We start from the raw sequence: 19,386 nt of genomic DNA, 5'->3' as shown, positions 1-19,386 counted from the left end.
TGGAAGTGAGAAAGATGTGGGAGAATATACAATTGGGCAGAAACAAAATTTTGAGCATTCAGGTCGAAAACCTATGTTGTTAGCACCTATATTACCTGTTTATTTTCATAATTCATTATGATTGTAAATATATAAATAAATAAATAAAATTTTGACCACAATATTGTTTGGGAGAATTTTTTTTAAGCATATAATATTTTTGGGTGCAAAATGCTTCCAAACATATTATATGTTCACATAATAACATATTGTTTTTTGGAAGACAACATTATTGAATTTGGATGCAAAAATACAAAATGTTTGGAACTTAGACTACCCAAACATATATTGTTTAGACTAATATGCTTTCAAACATATTATATATTGGAAGAGATCAAACATATAAATGTTTGGGCAATACCCAAAAATGTATATGCTTGAAGCAAAATATGTTTGGGAGTATATGTTACAGAAGCGATTTTTTGTGAGCGTGTAGGAAATTTTGTCAAAATTTTATTTCTACACTCATAGAAAAAAGTCTGCTAAAAACAGCAGTCGATGTCTGCTGTTATATTTTTGTACTTCAGGGCCTAATGAGCAACAATTCATAAAATTTTTAGGTTATAAATTTTTCCCCAAAGCAAAGAACCAAAAGTAGTTTTTGGTTTATTTTTGCACTGTAATATACTTACAAGCTTCTAAATACGATCAGCAAACATTTTGTTTGATGTTATGCCTCAATTCGATAAATAATCAGATTTTTGGTCAAATACCATAGATATTCATAAAATATTGTGTTAATTATGTTAGGATAACTCCTAAGTTGACATTTTTGTAATCGGGCTTAAAAATATCAGGAAATGTTTGCTATTTCGGCAAACAGTGACTGCTGTCCCTTTTTCAGCAGACTTTCTGCTGTTTTAGCAGACTTTTCTGCTGTCCCTACTAACAAATTTCTTGGGTGTATAGAAATTTTTGCAAACTTTTTCTATAGATTTTTTTATTTCTATAAAAAATTTTGTGAAAATATTGTCACAATTTTACTTCTATAGAAAATGTAGTCAAAATTTTATTTCTATAGAAAATTTTGACAAAATTATATTTTTGTTTTTTGTAGAAAATTTTGCCAAAATTTTGTGAAAATTTTATTTCTATAGAAAATGTAGTCGAAATTTTATTTCTGTAGAAAATTTTGTTTCTGTAAAAATTTTGCCAAAATTTTATTTCTGTAGAAAATTTTGTTAAAATATTTGTTCATTAGAAATTTTTGGCCAAATTCTATTTCTATAGAAAATTTTGTCAAAATTTCATTTTTATAGAAAATTGTTTCATTTCAATAGAAAATTTTGCCAAAATTTTTTTTCTGTAGAAAATTTTGCCAAAATTTTATTTCTGTAGAAAATTTTGTGAAAATTTGTTTTCTATAGAATATGTAGTCAAAATATTTATTTCTATAGAAAATTTAGACAAAATTTTATTTCTGTAGAAAATTTTGCTAAAATTTTATTTGTGTAGAAATTTTTGTTAAAATATTTGTTTATTAGAAATTTTTGGCCAAATTTTATTTCTATAGTAAATTTGGTAAAAATTTAATTTTTTAGGAAATTTTTTCAAAATTTCATTTCAATAAAAAAATTTTGTCAAAATTTTGTGAAAATTTTATTTCTATAGAAAATGTAGTCAAAATTTTATTTCTGTAGAAAATTTTGTCAAAATTTTCTTTCTGTAGAAAATGTAGTCAAAATTTTATTTCTGTAGAAAATTTTGTGAAAATTTTATTTCTGTAGAAAATTTTGTTTCTGTAGAAAATTTAGCCAAAATTTTATTTCTGTAGAATATTTTGTGAAAATTTTTTTTCTATAGAAAATGTAGTCAAAATTTTTATTTCTATAGAAAATTTTGACAAAATTTTTATTTCTATAGAAAATTTTGAAAAAATTTTATTTCTGTAGAAAATTTTGCCAAAATTTTATTTCTATAGAAAATTTTGCTAAAATTTTATTTGTGTAGAAATTTTTGTTAAAATATTTGTTTATTAGAAATTTTTGGCCAAATTTTATTTCTATAGAAAATTTGGTAAAAATTTCATTTTTTAGGAAATTTTTTCAAAATTTCATTTCAATAAAAAATTTTGTCAAAATTTTGTGAAAATTTTATTTCTATAGAAAATGTAGTCAAAATTTTATTTCTGTAGAAAATTTTGTCAAAATTTTCTTCATGTAGAAAAATTTGCCAAAATTTTATTTCTGTAGAAAATTTTATTTCTGTAGAAAATTTTGTGAAAATTTTATTTCTGTAGAAAATTTTGTTTCTGTAGAAAATTTTGCCAAAATTTTATTTCTGTAGAATATTTTGTGAAATTTTTTTTTCTATAGAAAATGTAGTCAAAATTTTTATTTCTATAGAAAATTTTGACAAAATTTTATTTCTGTAGAAAATTTTGCTAAAATTTTATTTGTGTAGAAATTTTTGTTAAAATATTTGTTTATTAGAAATTTTTGGCCAAATTTTATTTCTGTAGAAAATTTGGTAAAAATTTCATTTTTTAGGAAATTTTTGCAAAATTTCATTCCAATAAAAAATTTTGTCAAAATTTTGTGAAAATTTTATTTCTATAGAAAATGTAGTCAAAATTTTATTTCTGTAGAAAATTTTGTCAAAATTTTCTTTCTGTAGAAAAATTTACCAAAATTTTATTTCTGTAGAAAATTTTGTGAAAATTTTATTTCTGTAGAAAATTTTGTTTCTGTAGAAAATTTAGCCAAAATTTTATTTCTGTAGAAAATTTTGTGAAAATTTTTTTTCTATAGAAAATATAGTCAAAATTTTTATTTCTATAGAAAATTTTGACAAAATTTTATTTCTGTAGAAAATTTTGCCAAAATTTTATTTCTGTAGAAAATTTTGCTAAAATTTTATTTGTGTAGAAATTTTTGTTAAAATATATGTTTATTAGAAATTTTTGGTCAAATTTTATTTCTATAGAAAATTTGGTAAAAATTTCATTTTTTAGGATTCCGCTTGTAATTGTGTCTACGCACAGGAATGATCTTGGTCTTGACATAAAAATGAACCAGGGGTGTACTGAGGAGAAATTTTTTCGAAGTTCTAAGGGCAGCATTCTGACAACTCTGTTTGTTTTTCCACTGCGTATCACTTGTCTGAGGTGTCCACACTTGTGCTGAATAGTTTACCACTGATAGGCCAATTGCCTTATAGGCACTTAACAAGGTTTCTTTGTCCGCACCCCAAGTGCTATCGGCAAGGGACTTGAAGACCTTGTTTCTAACGGGGGAGCTTATCACAAATTACAGTGACATGAGCAGAAGACTTGAAAAGGCTATCGAATGTTATCCCGAGAATTTTGGGGTAATTTATAGTGGGAATTATTTCACCATCGATTCTGACATTTAACTGCCGGTGTACTTATGCCGTCCATGTAATGAATAGAATAGCTGAGGATTTGGTGGCGTATATCCTCAAATTTTTTCCAGAAAAAAACTTGTAAGATCAGCAAGATAGAACTTTAATCGATTACATATGTCATCTACAATGGGCCGGGATGCCATGATCGTACAGTAATCCGCATATGATACAATCTCATCGTCGTAAAGAGTGGGAATAGATAATATGTAGGAGATTAAACAGTACAGAGATATCACCCAATCTTGGAGAACTTCATGTTTCACTCACTCTATGGGGTCTTGACTTTTTATCTAAATTCCACATACGAATGGCGCCCACACGGATAACTTTTAACCCCATGACATGCAAAGCCGTGGCCTTGGTCGCGGCAGCTGGAAATTCTCCACAAGGCTGGGTAGGAGTAGTGGCTCAAGTGACTTGGTTACTTGCTAGAGAAGGGAAATCGGTTTGCACGATGCTAACATACTCGAGTCTTTGTCTGACTTCTGTAACCATTTTCCAGAAATCGGGTATAATTAGTGATTTCCAGGACATATTGACAAGCGATGTTAATTTCGAGAATATACTTTCATTGTGCATTGTAAGCGCGACAAAAGTCGATGGCAAGATCGCCGGGAAAGACCTCGTTATAAAATATAATAATACCTTCTATCTAAATCGAACGGTCCCATCGCCCACTTTCCCGCTCCTTCCGACCGTGAGGGCCTCGTCCCCATGATGTAGGAACAGCATACACACCAGAGAACTGCAACCGGTGGCTTTTTTTCGTACTGCAATCTTACCCACAACATTGATACAAATGCGAGTATAAAAACACCGCTAGTATATAACAATGTTCGTATGCAGTGTCTTGCAATCTTAAACCAATCGACATCGTAACAACGCTCGGTAAACAAAAAAATCAGTGTGGCGCTTAAAAGTGATTGCACTCGACAACAACAATTACCAGCAGTTGGCATTAGCTCAAAAGAATTGAGAGAGTACCAAATAAGAGAATACCAAACTGCTGAGATATGGGTAACCAATTTGTGTGATTGCTTTACTACGGTGTTTTCGAGAGACCAACACTCATACTAACTAACACCGACAGTCGTCGGCTGCATTGGATATTGGTGGTTGACTTTTTTACCAATTGGTGTTTTAAGATTGCAAATATTGGTGTTTACTAAATACACTGGTCGGTTGCGGTAGATCGCAGCCGTTCTCTGGTACACACCTCGGACCATGGCGGCGTGGAGGCATAGGGTTTAACCAGATACAGAGAAGGGTTAGGTTATTCCAGGACATCTTCATTGGAACAGTGATTTTGTTCTTCCTCCTTACACTTCTAGATTGAGGCTGATTCATTTGCCTACTTTTATGAGCCGACGGACGATTTTGAGCTCCATGATGATGTATAGGCTAGTTTTTGGGGATATTCCATGCTCTGAATTGATATCTAGGATTAGGATAAATGTTCCTCTTAGGGCAACTAGGAATTACCAGTTTCTTTTCATTGATTTTCAATGTTCGAATTATGCTTCTGTAGAGCCTATTCGTAGGATGTGCATTAATTTTTATTCAATCTATCATCTAGTTGACAATAACTTAAGTATTGAAATGGTGAAGTCCAAAATTGTTCTATCTAAATATTCAATTTTGTTAATTAATAGGACATGTTGATTTTGTTAGTTTTAAACAAGTATATACGGCCGTAAGTTCGGCCAGGCCGAAGCTTATGTACCCTCCATCATGGATTGCGTAGAAACTTCTTCTAAACACTGCCATCCACAATCGAATTACTTAAGTTGCGGTAACGCTTGCCGATGGCAAGGTATCTTAAAACCTCCTAACACCATCTTCTAAATTGTATGTAAGTCCATACGTGGTATATATTAAATCAAAAAAGATCGATCCAATACGTATATAATTCAGTTTGACAAAGTAGACATACAATTTTGACAAAATTTTCTACAGAAATAAAATTTTAACAAAATTTTCTATAGAAATAATATTTTCACAAAATTTTCTATAGGAATAAACTTTTGACAAAATTTTCTATAGAAATAAAATCTTGGTAGATTATTTCTGGCTCGAGTGGCAACCATGATTATGAACCGTATAAAATATGAACAAAATTTTCTATTGAAATAAAATTTTGACAATGATGAAAATTTTGTTATGAACCGAATAAAATTTTAACAAAATTTTCTCTAGAAATAAAATTTTGACAAAATTTTCTATAGAAATAAAATTTTGACAAAATTTTCTATAGAAATAAAATTTTGGTAGACTATTTTTGGCTCTAGTGGCAACCATGATTATGAACCGATGGACCAATTTTTGTGTGATTGGACCAATTTTGGTATGGTTGTTAGCGACCATATACTAACACCACGTTCCTAATTTGAACCGGATCGGATGAATTTTGCTCCTCCAAGAGGTTCCGGAGGTCAAATCTGGAGAACGTTTTATATGGGGGCTATATATAATTATGGACCGATATGGACCAATTCTGGCACGGTTGTTAAAGATCATATACTAACACCATGTTCCAAATTACAACCGGATTGGATGAAATTTGCTTCTCTTGGAGACTTCGCAAGCCAAATCTGGGGATCGGTTTATATGGGGGCTATATATAATTAAGGACCGATATGGACCAATTTTTGCATGGTTGTTAGAGACCATATACCAATATCATGTACCAAATTTCAGCCGGATCGGATGAAATTTTCTTCTCTTTGAGGCTCCGCAAGCCAAATCTGGGGATCGGTTTATATGGTGGATATATATAATTATGGACCGATATGAACCAATTTTTGCACGGTTGTTAGAGACCATAAAGCAACACCATGTACCAAATTTCAGCCGGATCGGATGAAATTTGCTTCTCTTTGAGGCTCCGCAAGCCAAATCTGGGGATCGGTTTATATGGGGGCTATATATAATCATGGACCGATATGAACCAATTTTTGCACGGTTGTTAGAGACCATATACCAACACCGTATAACAAATTTCAGCCGGATCGGATGAAATATGCTTCTCTTAGAGGCTCCACAAGCCAAATCTGAGGGTCCCTTTATATGGGGGCTATACGTAAAAGTGGACCGATATGGCCCATTTTCAATACCATCCGACCTACATCGATAACAACTACTTGTGCCAAGTTTCAAGTCGATAGCTTGTTTCGTTCGGAAGTTAGCGTGATTTAAAGTTTAAACTGTGGAACTTCTAAATTGCAATTCCTATTACATTATTCACAGAAATCAATAGGGTCTCATTTTAATTTACCTATCGAAAGTTATCAACGAAATTACACGCCCAAATATACTTTTCCTCTCAGATCACATAACTCGATTAAACGCAACCTTCCAATTCGTTCTAGCCCCTAACGATTTTCCATTTTCATTTGGCGTTAATTTGTCGCAAGATTGAAATTTGTATTCATATGTGTGTGTCTGTGTATGTGTGAATGCGCTCCTTCACTTGATATAGTCATCGTTGTTTTCCACTGTAGGAACTTTTTGCATTTTAATTTTTTCTGATTATGTTTTCATCTCCTCCGTCGCCTTATAGGCCCCCTCCCTCTTCGGTGATATTAGCACATTTGTACTCGTCTTTCTTTCTTTCGTCAATTTTTATGAGGTCGCCTTTCATCGAAGCTATGGTTGTGTATGGGGCACTGTTGTTGTTGTCGCTCTTCTCATTATGTTCCCTCATCAGTAGTGGAATCAAGTTAGACGTCACAGAGGGGGGTCATAGTAATTGTGATAACCTTCCTTCTCCACCATGACTGTATTACATTCTAGCATCTAGAACCATCTCATGATGGGAGGAAAAACATCCATTTGTTTTTGGATTGGAGAGCTTCTCCACACACAGATGAAAGCACACGCATAATTTTCCTGGTACTGTGTCCGTGTGGAGCATTTCCAAAATGACATGCCACGGAACGTTGCTCGCGCGTTAGTTTGTTGCGACGATGTTTTCATTTGGTGCTAGTAATTGTGTTGACATAATAATTATGGGCAACTGAACTCATCAGCAATCCCCACAAATTAATTGACAAAGGCGTCGACGACACACCGTGTGGATTCATTATGTAGAAGAAATATTTTTTCAACATATTTTGAAATAACCTTGATTTGCATTTTAATGGGAAGAGAAAATCATTTAAATTAAATGGGTGAAAAAGTTATTTTTTTAAGAGCCTTTGTCCCAACTCCTCAATTTTGTGTTTTCTATTTTTTTGTGTTTGTAAGAAAAGTTCGCTTGTTGGTGCTTCATAACTGGAGATAGGGTGAACAACTAATTCGAGTTCCAAACTATGGACCGCGGCTCTGGTATAAGGTTCATCACGATGCTATCCGATTTCTCTACGACATCACCAGCACGGTTGCCATAGTTGATAGAATTCTATCAAAAATGGTAGATTTTTTACTGTTTGGTAGATTGGTAGAAATCTTGATGTTTTGGTAGATTTTTGCAAAATATTCCTTCCCAACTCAGAGGTACTTCTTTCCTATAGAAATAAAAATTTGACATAATTTTCTATAGAAATAAAATTCTGATAAAATTTTCTATAGAAATAAAATGTTCACTAAATTTTCTATAGAAATAAAATGTTGACAAAATTTTCTTTAAAAATAAAATTTTGACAAAATTTTCTATAGAAATAAAATTTTTGACAAAATTTTCTATAGAAATAAAATTTTGACAAAATTTTCTATAGAAATAAAATTTTGACAAAATTTTCTATAGAAATAATATTTTGACATAATTTTCTATAGAAATAAAATTTTGACAAAATTTTCTATAGAAATAAAATTTTGACAAAATTTTTCTATAGAAATAGAATTCTGACAAAATTTGCTATAGAAATAAAATGTTCACAAAATTTTCTATATAAATAAAATGTTCACAAAATTTTCTATCGAAGCAAAATTTTGACAAAATTTTCTATAGAAATAAAAATTTGAAAAAAATTTCTATACCCGTGTAAAAATTGGAGGATCCAATCCTATCTAATAATATCAAATTGGATCTAATTGGATCTGTTCAGATATTGGTTCAGACATAATTAGATATGCACAGATATGCTATATATGGTGCTAGATCTGGTTAGATATAATTGCAGATCTCATCATGTATAGTATAATATCTAATTATATCTGGCATATCTAATAATATATGCTTGGATAGGACCATATATAGCACTATATCTAATAAGATATGGTAGATATAACATCATATCTAACTATATATGGGGTTAAATACGGTCCAAAATATAATAAAAATCATGAACAAGTTAAAAAGATTTTTGAAACACACGTCTAAAAAACTATTCGAGATATATACACAAAGTTACAGATGGAAAAATAACTTTTGTTTATTTAACGAACTTACATAATACATCTTAAAGTATTTGGCAGTTTATAAACATGTTTTTCGAGTTTCAGAACATGGTTGAGCTCCTTCACTTCAGATGGTTTAACAATCTAAAACAGTCAGTTTTGGAAATGGATATAATGAACAACGCCAGTTTTTAAATGTTTTATCGCGTACTGCTGGTTGACGTCAAAAATAAATTGTTGAAAATTCGCAAAGAAACGCCTTTTTTATTAATTGTACTGTATAGATATTAGTTTTGGTATTTTTATATAAAATATAGATATTTGTATCCATTTGACGCCTCGAGTAGTAAGAAAAATGTGGGTTTCATCAAAACACTCATTTAGTATTTGTCGTTCCCATGCGTTTGGAGTTTAATTAACCTTTCATCTAAAGCATTATTTAGTATCCTAAGTAGATTACAAAATGAATTTTTATTTTGAAATATACTCATATAAAAAGACTGCTGTAGGAAACATTGACTGCTGATTTTTTTGGTAAACAAAAAAGTGCTGTTTTCGCAGTTTTTCTGCGAAAGTACAATCTGTTAGTTTGACATAACAGACATACTGCCCAAAAGTTAGTAGTTTGTTTAAATAATAGAACTTCAAACATTAAAAAACATTTAGTATATTTTGATTATGCAATAACATTTCTGAACAAGTCGCTTTTTTTAATATATGTCCCACTCGGAGATAGTAATTTACATTTTATTTAAAACATTTTTAATCGCGGGAAACGTTTCCTTCAAAGTAAACGTTGCCCCGATCACAAAAAAGTAGTACCTTGAGGATGGGGGCTTAAATACCTTCTTGGTTTTCTAAGCAAGAAGGTGACGCAGGCACCGAAGTGAAATGAGTCTCATTAGTCAAGATGATTTTAAAATTTATATAGTAAATTTAATTTAAAATTTCAAACAACAAAGTTTCTTCTTGTTTCATCTATCATACGTTCTAATAAATGGGTTCTATACATTATAAAAGTGCTTCATGTTTTTAGTGTCAACGATCCATTAGTTTTAACAACAACCTCAATGTTGTTGTTAAAACTATGTCAAATGTCAACGCCGTCAGGGGCATCACTTCTAAACAAATTTAACGCAAGACTAGCTGAGAAAATTAAGAAATTTAATATAATTGTTTTAAATGTGTTCCTTTGATAACGTGTATATCGTTTCCTTTATTGCGGAGATTATGTAGGTAAGTAGATTGTATTTGTTATGTTAGTAGTCATTTTCATATTGTTTTACTATTTTCTAGATTTGGAAAAAAAGGAAACCTCAGTGGTGTACTGGTTAACATGCCCGCCTTGCATTCAAAAGGTCACGGGTTCAATCCCAGTTCCGACCAATACCAAAAATTTTTTCGGCGGTGGATTATCTCCTCGCAGTAATGTTGGTGACATTTCTGCTTCAAAGATTCTCTAAGTTGTTTCTGCGCAACGTGAAATGCCGATAGGACTCGATTATAACAAGGAGGACCCATGTTATTGAGCTAATTATTGAATCGAGCAGCAGTCAGTGATAAATGAGATGTTGATCACTGTGATGTCATGATGGTCTGAATAGTATGTATGAGCCTAAAATAACAGCCTATCGCTATACCTAACCTAATCCCGAATACACTTTAAATGTGAGTATTAAAAGCAACATAAAATTATATGGCAATTTTTATTGCAACTTAAAGAAGAATGATCCAAAACAATACTAATACTTGCTTACATAGTCCAATATATTCCCATATTTGTTTAATCCTATATTTGTTTAATAATTGTTTTTTAACTTAATTTCATTGCAGATTGCCTTAACGCTGTAATACTTTAGTCGCGTGTCTAAGTCCAAAGCAGAAGAAACAAACGAAAAAACCCTTGGACAACACTATAACTCAACTGTCAATACTCTTAAATAGCTTTGATGGATCAATTTAAATTAAACATATTTATTATGCACATACTACACTATAACTCAACTGTCAATACTCTTAAATAGCTTTGATGGATCAATTTAAATTAAACATATTTATTATGCACATACTTTTTGTCTGTATTATTAAATAAAACAATTAATCTCATTTTATATACAAACTATGGGCTTTTATGCGTTGAAAGATCTCGAAAGATACAATTGTATCAAATAATATACAATTATATCAAATTAGATCTGATTAGATGTGTCTCATTTTTGAGATCTGATCAGATCCAATTTCATAGTATTTAGATCTTACCAGATATAACCATTTTTCGGATCTGTTCAGATCTGACCATATCTTGGCTCAGATCTAACCATATCAAATCAGATCCCCCAATTTTTACACGGGTAGAAATAAAAATTTGAAAAAAAATTCTATAAAAATAAAATCTTGACAAAATTTTCTTTAGAAATAGAATTTTGACAAAATTTTCTATAGAAATAAAATTTTGACAAAATTTTCTATATAAATAAAATTTTGACAAAATTTTCTATATAAATAAAATTTTGACGAAATTTTCTATAGAAATAAAATTTTGACAAAATTTTCTATAGAAATAAAATTTTGACAAAATTTTCTATAGAAATAAAATTTTGACAAAATTTTCTACAGAAATAAAATTTTGACAAATTTTTCTATATAAATAAAATTTTGACAAAATTTTCTACCAAAATAAAATTTTGACAAAATTTTCTATAGAAGTAAAATTTTGACAAAATTTTCTATCGAAATAAAATTTTGACAAAATTTTCTATAGAAATAAAAATTTGAAAAAAATTTCTATAGAAATAAAATTTTTACAAAATTTTCTATAGAATAAAATTTTGACAAAATTTTGTATAGAAATAAAATTTTGACAAAATTTTCTATAGAAATACAATTTTGACAAAATTTTCTATAGAAATAAAATTTTGACAAAATTTTCTATAGAAATAAAATTTTGACAAAATTTTCTATAGAAATAAAATTTTGACAAAATTTTCTATAGAAATAAAATTTTGACAAAATTTTCTATAGAAATAAAATTTTCTACAGAAATAAAATTTTGACAAAATTTTCTATAGAAATACAATTTTGACAAGATTTTCTATAGAAATAAAATTCTGAAAAAATTATCTATAGAAATAAAATTTTGACAAAATTTTCTACAGAAATAAAATTTTGACAATCTTTTCTATTGAAATAAAATGTTGACAAAATTTTCTATAGAAATAAATTTTTTTTATGTTTGTACAAATTTATTTCGACAATGGCCGGTTATCATAATCCTTTTTTCGGAAGTTTCAAGTGCGGTTCACTTTGTGTTTAGTGAACTGAATTTATTCTGATAATTGGTTGATAGTTTTGCTGCAAATAGAGGATGCTGATGAGGAATGTGGTAATTCCGAAACGTGCGTCCATCCAACCATCTTGCAGTCTATAGGGCTTTGCCCAAATAAATTTGACAATCATCCTTTTCCTCTGTTGGTTAAGCTACTCTTTTGGTTAAGTCAACGCAATGGTTTTAAAGCTGAGATCAAAACAACAAAAATAAAGTTTTGAGAAAATTTTCTGTAGAAATAAAATTTTGACAAAATTTTCTACAGAAATAAAATTTTGACAAAACTTTCTAAAGGTATAAACTTTTAACAAAATTTGCTATAGAAATAAAATTTTGACAAAATTTTCTATAGAACCGACCACCAGTTACGACCGAAGACCAAAACATTTTTCAGCGGTGGATTATCCCCTCTCAGTAATGGTGGTAACATTTCAGAGCGTTTCAAAGCTTCTCTAAGTGGTTTCACCGCAAATAGGTTCCTTGTCATTGAGCTAAAGATAGAATTGGGCAGCACTCAGAGATAAGAGAGAAGTTCACCGCTGTGGTATCACAATGGACTGAGTAGTCTAAGTAAACGGGATATATCGGGGTGTTAGTATAGCTAACCTGATCTAACCTAGTAAGGCCACAGATTGACCTAACGCAGAGCCCTCACTGTAGTCGAGTCTATGGCCTTTGGCTGACATAGGGGTTTCAACCCTGTGCAAGGACTGTTTATTTCCTAAATAAACTCAAAAAAACAAACAACTTCAAAGGTCTTTCAACATCAATGTTACTCCCAGACAACGTCAGGATATTTTCCCAAATGTCTTCGTTTTTTCACCCCTTATTAACTTAGAAATTAAAAATCTAATAATTTTAGCTAACAACTCGGATTGATTGATTAAAAGTCGTCGCCGTTTAGGACAAAGGAAACATTTCGTCTTTTGTGATTGAGCCAAATTTTCTTTTTTCGGCCAGACCTCAATAATCTCGATCTGGCAAATTAAAAAAAGTTGTCTTTTATGCCCTTGTCCATAATTTCCCATAAAAATTTTAAAAAATAAATTTAATAAAAAAATGTTTTCGCCTTGGATAAGACCATTAAAATTGTTCATATTTTCTTGACATTATATCTGCAAGAGTATATCTCCTTCAATTCCTAAAAGGCCAGACACTCACATATATCGTCCCCGGAGGATGGGGACAAAATCAATTACTTTTCCATATTCTCTATTCACCATAGATATGCTGATTCAACATTTTAAGATGATACGTGACACTATCTGTGTTTTTCGTTTTTTGATTTTGATCGTTGATTGTCTTTAAAAAAGGATACAAAGAATAGCATAACTTGATGATGTCTAACAGCACCGGCTAGTCCTAATATCGATATGAGTATTAAGATTATACCACAGGCCAATATGCCTCCAACAATGGGCAGATTTGTAACAATTGAAGCAGCACGAGCATAAACCCCAACGCCAATCAAGAGGAAGCCCACCATCTGAAAAATAAATAAAAAAACGGAAAAACAAAGTTATTAAAGATAATCAATATGCTGAGATAGGATGGAAGAAAACAAAAATATAAATAATGTAAATGTTTTAAAACCAAAAGGTGTAACCAAACAGCACAAATATATTGGAGTAAGTACGTGTGAGATTGTTTGGTTAGTGAGAAAAAGTAGGAGGCATTTTTTGTCTGTTTTAGTTTTCCTGCCTTAGGTGATTGCATGAAAAAGTATACATCACACCCCAACTTGGCTGTAGCATATCATCTATACAATAGGTAAGTTTATCTCCATAGGGGATTATATGTTTCTTAAATAAATTGCATGTGTATGCCAGAAATCACCTTAAACACGCACATACACTTAATTTTTGCAATAAATCATTCCTTACGAAAAGTCCATAGTCTCCTGAGAAACGATATCATCATTATTAATCGATATGCGGATATACTCTATGAGGCTCATAAGTTAAGTGATTAGCAGATTTATGGAGTAATATGAATATAACATATTATTGTTAAATACAAATATATAAATAAAAAAATGAAATCTTTAATAAAACAAGGAAGATCGAGGTGAAGTGATATATCCAGCAACAACTAAACGTACTAATAATCTACCAACATTTTGCATAATTTTATTTCTATAGAATTTGTATGTCTATAGAAAATTTTATTTCTATAGAAAAATTTTGTCAAAATTTTATTTTCATAGACAATTTTGTCAAAATTTTATTTCTATAGGAAATTTTGTCAAAATTTTATTTCTATAAGAAATTTTGTCAAAATTTTATTTCTATAGAAAATTTTGTCAAAATTTTATTTCTATAGAAAATTTTGTCAAAATTTTATTTCTATAGAAAATGTCAATAAAATTTTATTTCTATAGAAAATTTTATAATAATAATTTTATTTCTATAGAAATGTTGTCAAAATTTTATTTCTATAGAAAATTTTGTAAAAATTTTATTTCTATAGAAAATTTTGTCAAAATTTTATTTCTATAGAAAATTTTGTCAAAATTTTATTTCTATAGAAAATTTTGTCAAAATTTTATTTCTATTGAAAATTTTGTCAAAATCGTATTTCTACAGGAAATTTTGTCAAAATTTTGTATAGGAATGTATAGGAAATTTTGTCACAATTTTATTTCTAAAATCAAAATTTTGTCAAAATTTTATTTCTATAAAAAATTTTGTCAAAATTTTATTTCTATAGAAAATTTTGTCCAAAATTTTATTTATATAGACAATTTTGTCAAAATTTTATTTCTATAGAAAATTTTGTCACAATTTTATTTTTATAGACAATTTTGTCAAAATTTTATTTCTATAAGAAATTTTGTCAAAATTTTATTTCTATAGAAAATTTTGTCAAAATTTTATTTCTATAGAAAATTTTGTCAAAATTTTATTTCTATAGAAAATTTTATCAAAATTTTTTTTATATAGAAAATTTTGTCAAAATTTTATTTCTATAGAAAATTTTGTCAAAATTTTATTTCTATAGAAAATTTTGTCAAAAGTTTATTTCCATAGGAAATTTTGTCAAAAGTTTATTTTTATAAAAAAATTTGTCAAAATTTTATTTCTATGAGAAGTTTTGTCAAAATTTTATTTCTATAGAAAATTTTGTCAAAATTTTATTTCTATAGGAAATTTTGTCAAAATTTTATTTCTATAGAAAATTTTATCAAAATTTTATTTATATAGAAAATTTTGTCAAAATTTTATTTCTATAGAAAATTTTGTCAAAATTTTATTTCTATAGAAAATTTTGTCAAAAGTTTATTTCCATAGGAAATTTTGTCAAAATTTTATTTTATAGAAAATTTTGTCAAAATTTTATTTCTATAAGAAAGTTTGTCAAAATTTTATTTCTATAGAAAATTTTGTCAAAATTTTATTTCTATAGGAAATTTTGTCAAAATTTTATTTCTATAGAAAATTTTATCAAAATTTTATTTATATAGAAAATTTTGTCAAAAGTTTATTTCCATAGGAAATTTTGTCAAAATTTTATTTCTATAGAAAATTTTGTCAAAATTTTATTTCTATAAGAAATTTTGTCAAAATTTTATTTCTATAGCAAATTTTGTCAAAATTTTATTTCTATAGAAAATTTTGTCAAAATTTTATTTCTATAGGAAATATTGTCAAAATTTTATTTGTATAGGAAATTTTGTCAAAATTTTATTTGTATAGGAAATTTTGTCAAAATTTTATTTCTATAGCAAATTTTGTCAAAATGTTATTTATATAGAAAATTTTGTCAAAATTTTATTTCAATAGAAAATTTTGTCACAATTTTATTTTTATAGAAAATTTTGTCAAAATTTTATTTCTATAAGAAATTTTGTCAAAATTTTATTTCTATAGAAAATTTTGTCAAAATTTTATTTCTATAGAAAATTTTGTCAAAATTTTATTTCTATAGAAAATTTTATCAAAATTTTATTTATATAGAAAATTTTGTCAAAATTTTATTTCTATAGAAAATTTTGTCAAAATTTTATTTCTATAGAAAATTTTGTCAAAATTTTATTTCTATAGAAAATTTTGTCAAAAGTTTATTTCCATAGGAAATTTTGTCAAAAGTTTATTTTTATAAAAAAATTTGCCAAAATTTTATTTCTATGAGAAATTTTGTCAAAATTTTATTTCTATAGAAAATTTTGTCAAAATTTTATTTCTATAGGAAATTTTGTCAAAATTTTATTTCTATAGAAAATTTTATCAAAATTTTATTTATATAGAAAATTTTGTCAAAATTTTATTTCTATAGAAAATTTTGTCAAAATTTTATTTCTATAGAAAATTTTGTCAAAAGTTTATTTCCATAGGAAATTTTGTCAAAATTTTATTTCTATAGAAAATTTTGTCAAAATTTTATTTCTATAGGAAATTTTGTCAAAATTTTATTTCTATAGAAAATTTTGTCAAAATTTTATTTCTATAGGAAATTTTGTCAAAATTTTATTTCTATAGAAAATTTTATCAAAATTTTATTTATATCGAAAATTTTGTCAAAAGTTTATTTCCATAGGAAATTTTGTCAAAATTTTATTTCTATAGAAAATTTTGTCAAAATTTCATTTCTATAAGAAATTTTGTCAAAATTTTATTTCTATAGCAAATTTTGTCAAAATTTTATTTCTATAGAAAATTTTGTCAAAATTTTATTTCTATAGGAAATTTTGTCAAAATTTTATTTGTATAGGAAATTTTGTCAAAATTTTATTTGTATAGGAAATTTTGTCAAAATTTTATTTCTATAGCAAATTTTGTCAAAATGTTATTTCTATAGAAAATTTTGTCAAAATTTTATTTTCATAGAAAATTTTGTCAAAATTTTATTTTCATAGAAAATTTTGTCAAAATTTTATTTCTATAGAAAATTTTGTCAAAATTTTATTTCTATAGAAAATTTTGTCAAAATTTTATTTCTAAAGAAAATTTTATCAAAACATTATCTAAAAATTTTGTAGAATTTTACCAACTGTGGTAACCGCGATAGCCAGTCCTAGATTATGGTGTTCCTGTACCGTCGGTATTTACCATTTAATGAGATAAGGAATATGAAAAATAAAAATTTCAATAAAATTCATCCCAAAAGAAATTGTTTTTGAATTTCTCCACTATCCCCTACTAGAGGCGCTGCTGATTACTTCTACTTATAGCAGACGTTATCCAGTCGTGTTTGGTTTATAGAAGGAAAGTCGGGGGGCGTTTGTTGCCGGAAATCGAACCGGACACCTTTGTTATGCAAGACTAACTAACATTATACCAGTCTTCTGCATAACATACAATCTCATCGCCGCCAGGAAGAAGTGGAATATATTGACTTTTAATTCCCTTCGGTAAAACGAAATTACTATGTTATGTGGGATAGAACTAGTGGACTAGGAATAGTGAATGTATCCATTAACGCGAACTTTAATGAAAAGTCAGCTGATAAATTGAGGTCCACTACCAGTATAGTCAGATGCGTCAACATCAGAATTATGGTAGCAAGGGTAAAAGCAAGGTAAAATGCAAGCAAGATAAATTACCTTTGCTGATGCTCTTTCAATTTGGTTGTATTATCGAATTTATTAATATTCCTGGTCAAATAGGCCTTCCTCGAAGTGGTAGTCGTTGCCTATGGCGTCCGTAATGGTGTTCATTTGTTCACAAATGACAAGCATCGGGTGGGAGACAATTGTTAAAAACGAAGCAAATAAAGGCGAGAGGTTTGCGAGGATTACTTACAAACGATCTTAAATGGGTGTTTCGTGTATCTGAGAGACGAAGAAGAGTGCCCTATTGAGGTCGTTTTTCCTATTTTAAAGCTTCATTCCTTCAAAATTTCCATGTAGTGATTGACATAAGATAATTCTATGACCTTCGGTAGCAAAACGGAAGAGCGTTAATCTTGCAAAACTACTGAAAGTTTCACTAAAACAACAACAAATCTATAAATAAATAACACAGCAGCCTTTAAGGAAGAATGGAGGCTCTTATGATAATCCGTTTCATTGAAGCCGGAACGAATCCTAATTAAATTAACGGACAAGACTCTATACAGGGTAAGTAGATGAGGTCAAAAACTTCCTACCACGAGAATGATTGTGAATAAAAACTTATAATAATATGTTGGTTTCAGTTACCATACACCACATTCTCATAAGTACTACCAAATAGATTTAGTTTTGATTTCTTACAAACTACACTATTTGCTCATATCTCGACCACATTTGCAATTTAATTTATGCTAATGCAGCAGAGAAGTAATATCCCCATAGAAAATGACCTTGTAAAGTAATTGGGATTTGTATTTAATAGTAATTGCATACCAAATTTTGGACCAAGGTATCTCCAAGATTATTTGCTAATGAGTTTTTGCTGGATAGATGTTTAAAATATAACCTGGAGCACAACGGCGATATGTAGACGCATTGGCATTGACCCCAAAAAACCGGTTCCTCGTTCCCTTGGGGACCACCGTTTAATAACCGGTTTCTCGTTGCCTTGGGAGCCACCGTGGAACAATGTATGGAGTATCTTTTGAATACACAAAAAAAATTGTCATCAAGTTTGGCTACATTTTGTCATTTTAAATCTTCGTGCTATCTATTTTCTCAGACCTAATATTGAGAAGTGTGGTATTCCCACGATCCTCTTTTTCTACTTTATTGCTGTTGTTCCGTTAGAATATTTACCCAAAATGTCCGAGAATCCTACATAATCAACCGTTAAATGTGAAATAAAATTGTGGATTACATACCCCATTATTAGCACCGAATATTATCTGCCACCATAAAAAAGGCGCATTGCTAACAAAAACAATTTTTATTACCCCCCAATAAAGGCCATATTGTCAACTGATTTGTATTTTGGAGAAATCCCAGAACTCTTATGCAATGGTAAATTATCAACATTTACGGTTCCATTTGCTTTTAAAGTAGCCGGGAAAAGAATAACAATGAGCAATATTAACAACACTATTTAGACTTAGTCTGACAATATTAGCTTTTCTTAAGGTCAATTGTCTACAAAGAGTCTAGTGTAACTAGACTATTTAGCAAGCAAATGGTAAAATATGGATAAATGATTTGGTTGTGTTTCGTGTGCCGAAAAAAAAACAAAACCTATTTATGACTAAGAAAAATATGACGCACCAAAAAACAGGAATCCAGTACGCAAACATGTCAGTGATTAATCCAAAATAGAATAATTGTTACTTTATGCTCTGTCCCCCAAACAATATACTTCCTGTGAATCTCGAATTATGTTTCTTGTATCCATAAGCAGTGTTGCTAGTATTGGGGATTTCAAATTGGGGATATT

At 28.8% G+C, this 19,386-nt stretch overlaps 1 protein-coding gene and 1 long non-coding RNA gene across 2 annotated transcripts in view; one reads left to right on the top strand and one right to left on the bottom strand.

Moving 5' to 3' along the window:
- Positions 1–19,386, bottom strand: part of Tsp97E (Tetraspanin 97E) — a 48,870-nt gene that overhangs the window by 24,334 nt on the left and 5,150 nt on the right. Inside the window, exon 2 of the mRNA XM_075291775.1 lies at positions 13,386–13,553. Coding sequence (XP_075147890.1) covers positions 13,386–13,553 — 168 coding nt within the window. The remainder of the gene's footprint in view (positions 1–13,385; positions 13,554–19,386) is intronic.
- On the top strand, positions 9,409–10,861 carry LOC142221901 (uncharacterized). Its single transcript, XR_012718225.1, has 3 exons — positions 9,409–9,978; positions 10,039–10,410; positions 10,576–10,861. It is a non-coding gene; the product is annotated as an uncharacterized LOC142221901 (long non-coding RNA).

Source organism: Haematobia irritans, chromosome 1 (assembly GCF_050003625.1).
Source record: "Haematobia irritans isolate KBUSLIRL chromosome 1, ASM5000362v1, whole genome shotgun sequence".
Lineage (NCBI taxonomy): Eukaryota > Metazoa > Arthropoda > Insecta > Diptera > Muscidae > Haematobia > Haematobia irritans.
The sequence above is the reverse complement of the archived record's forward strand: the minus strand, read 5'-3'. Positions and strand labels throughout refer to the sequence as shown.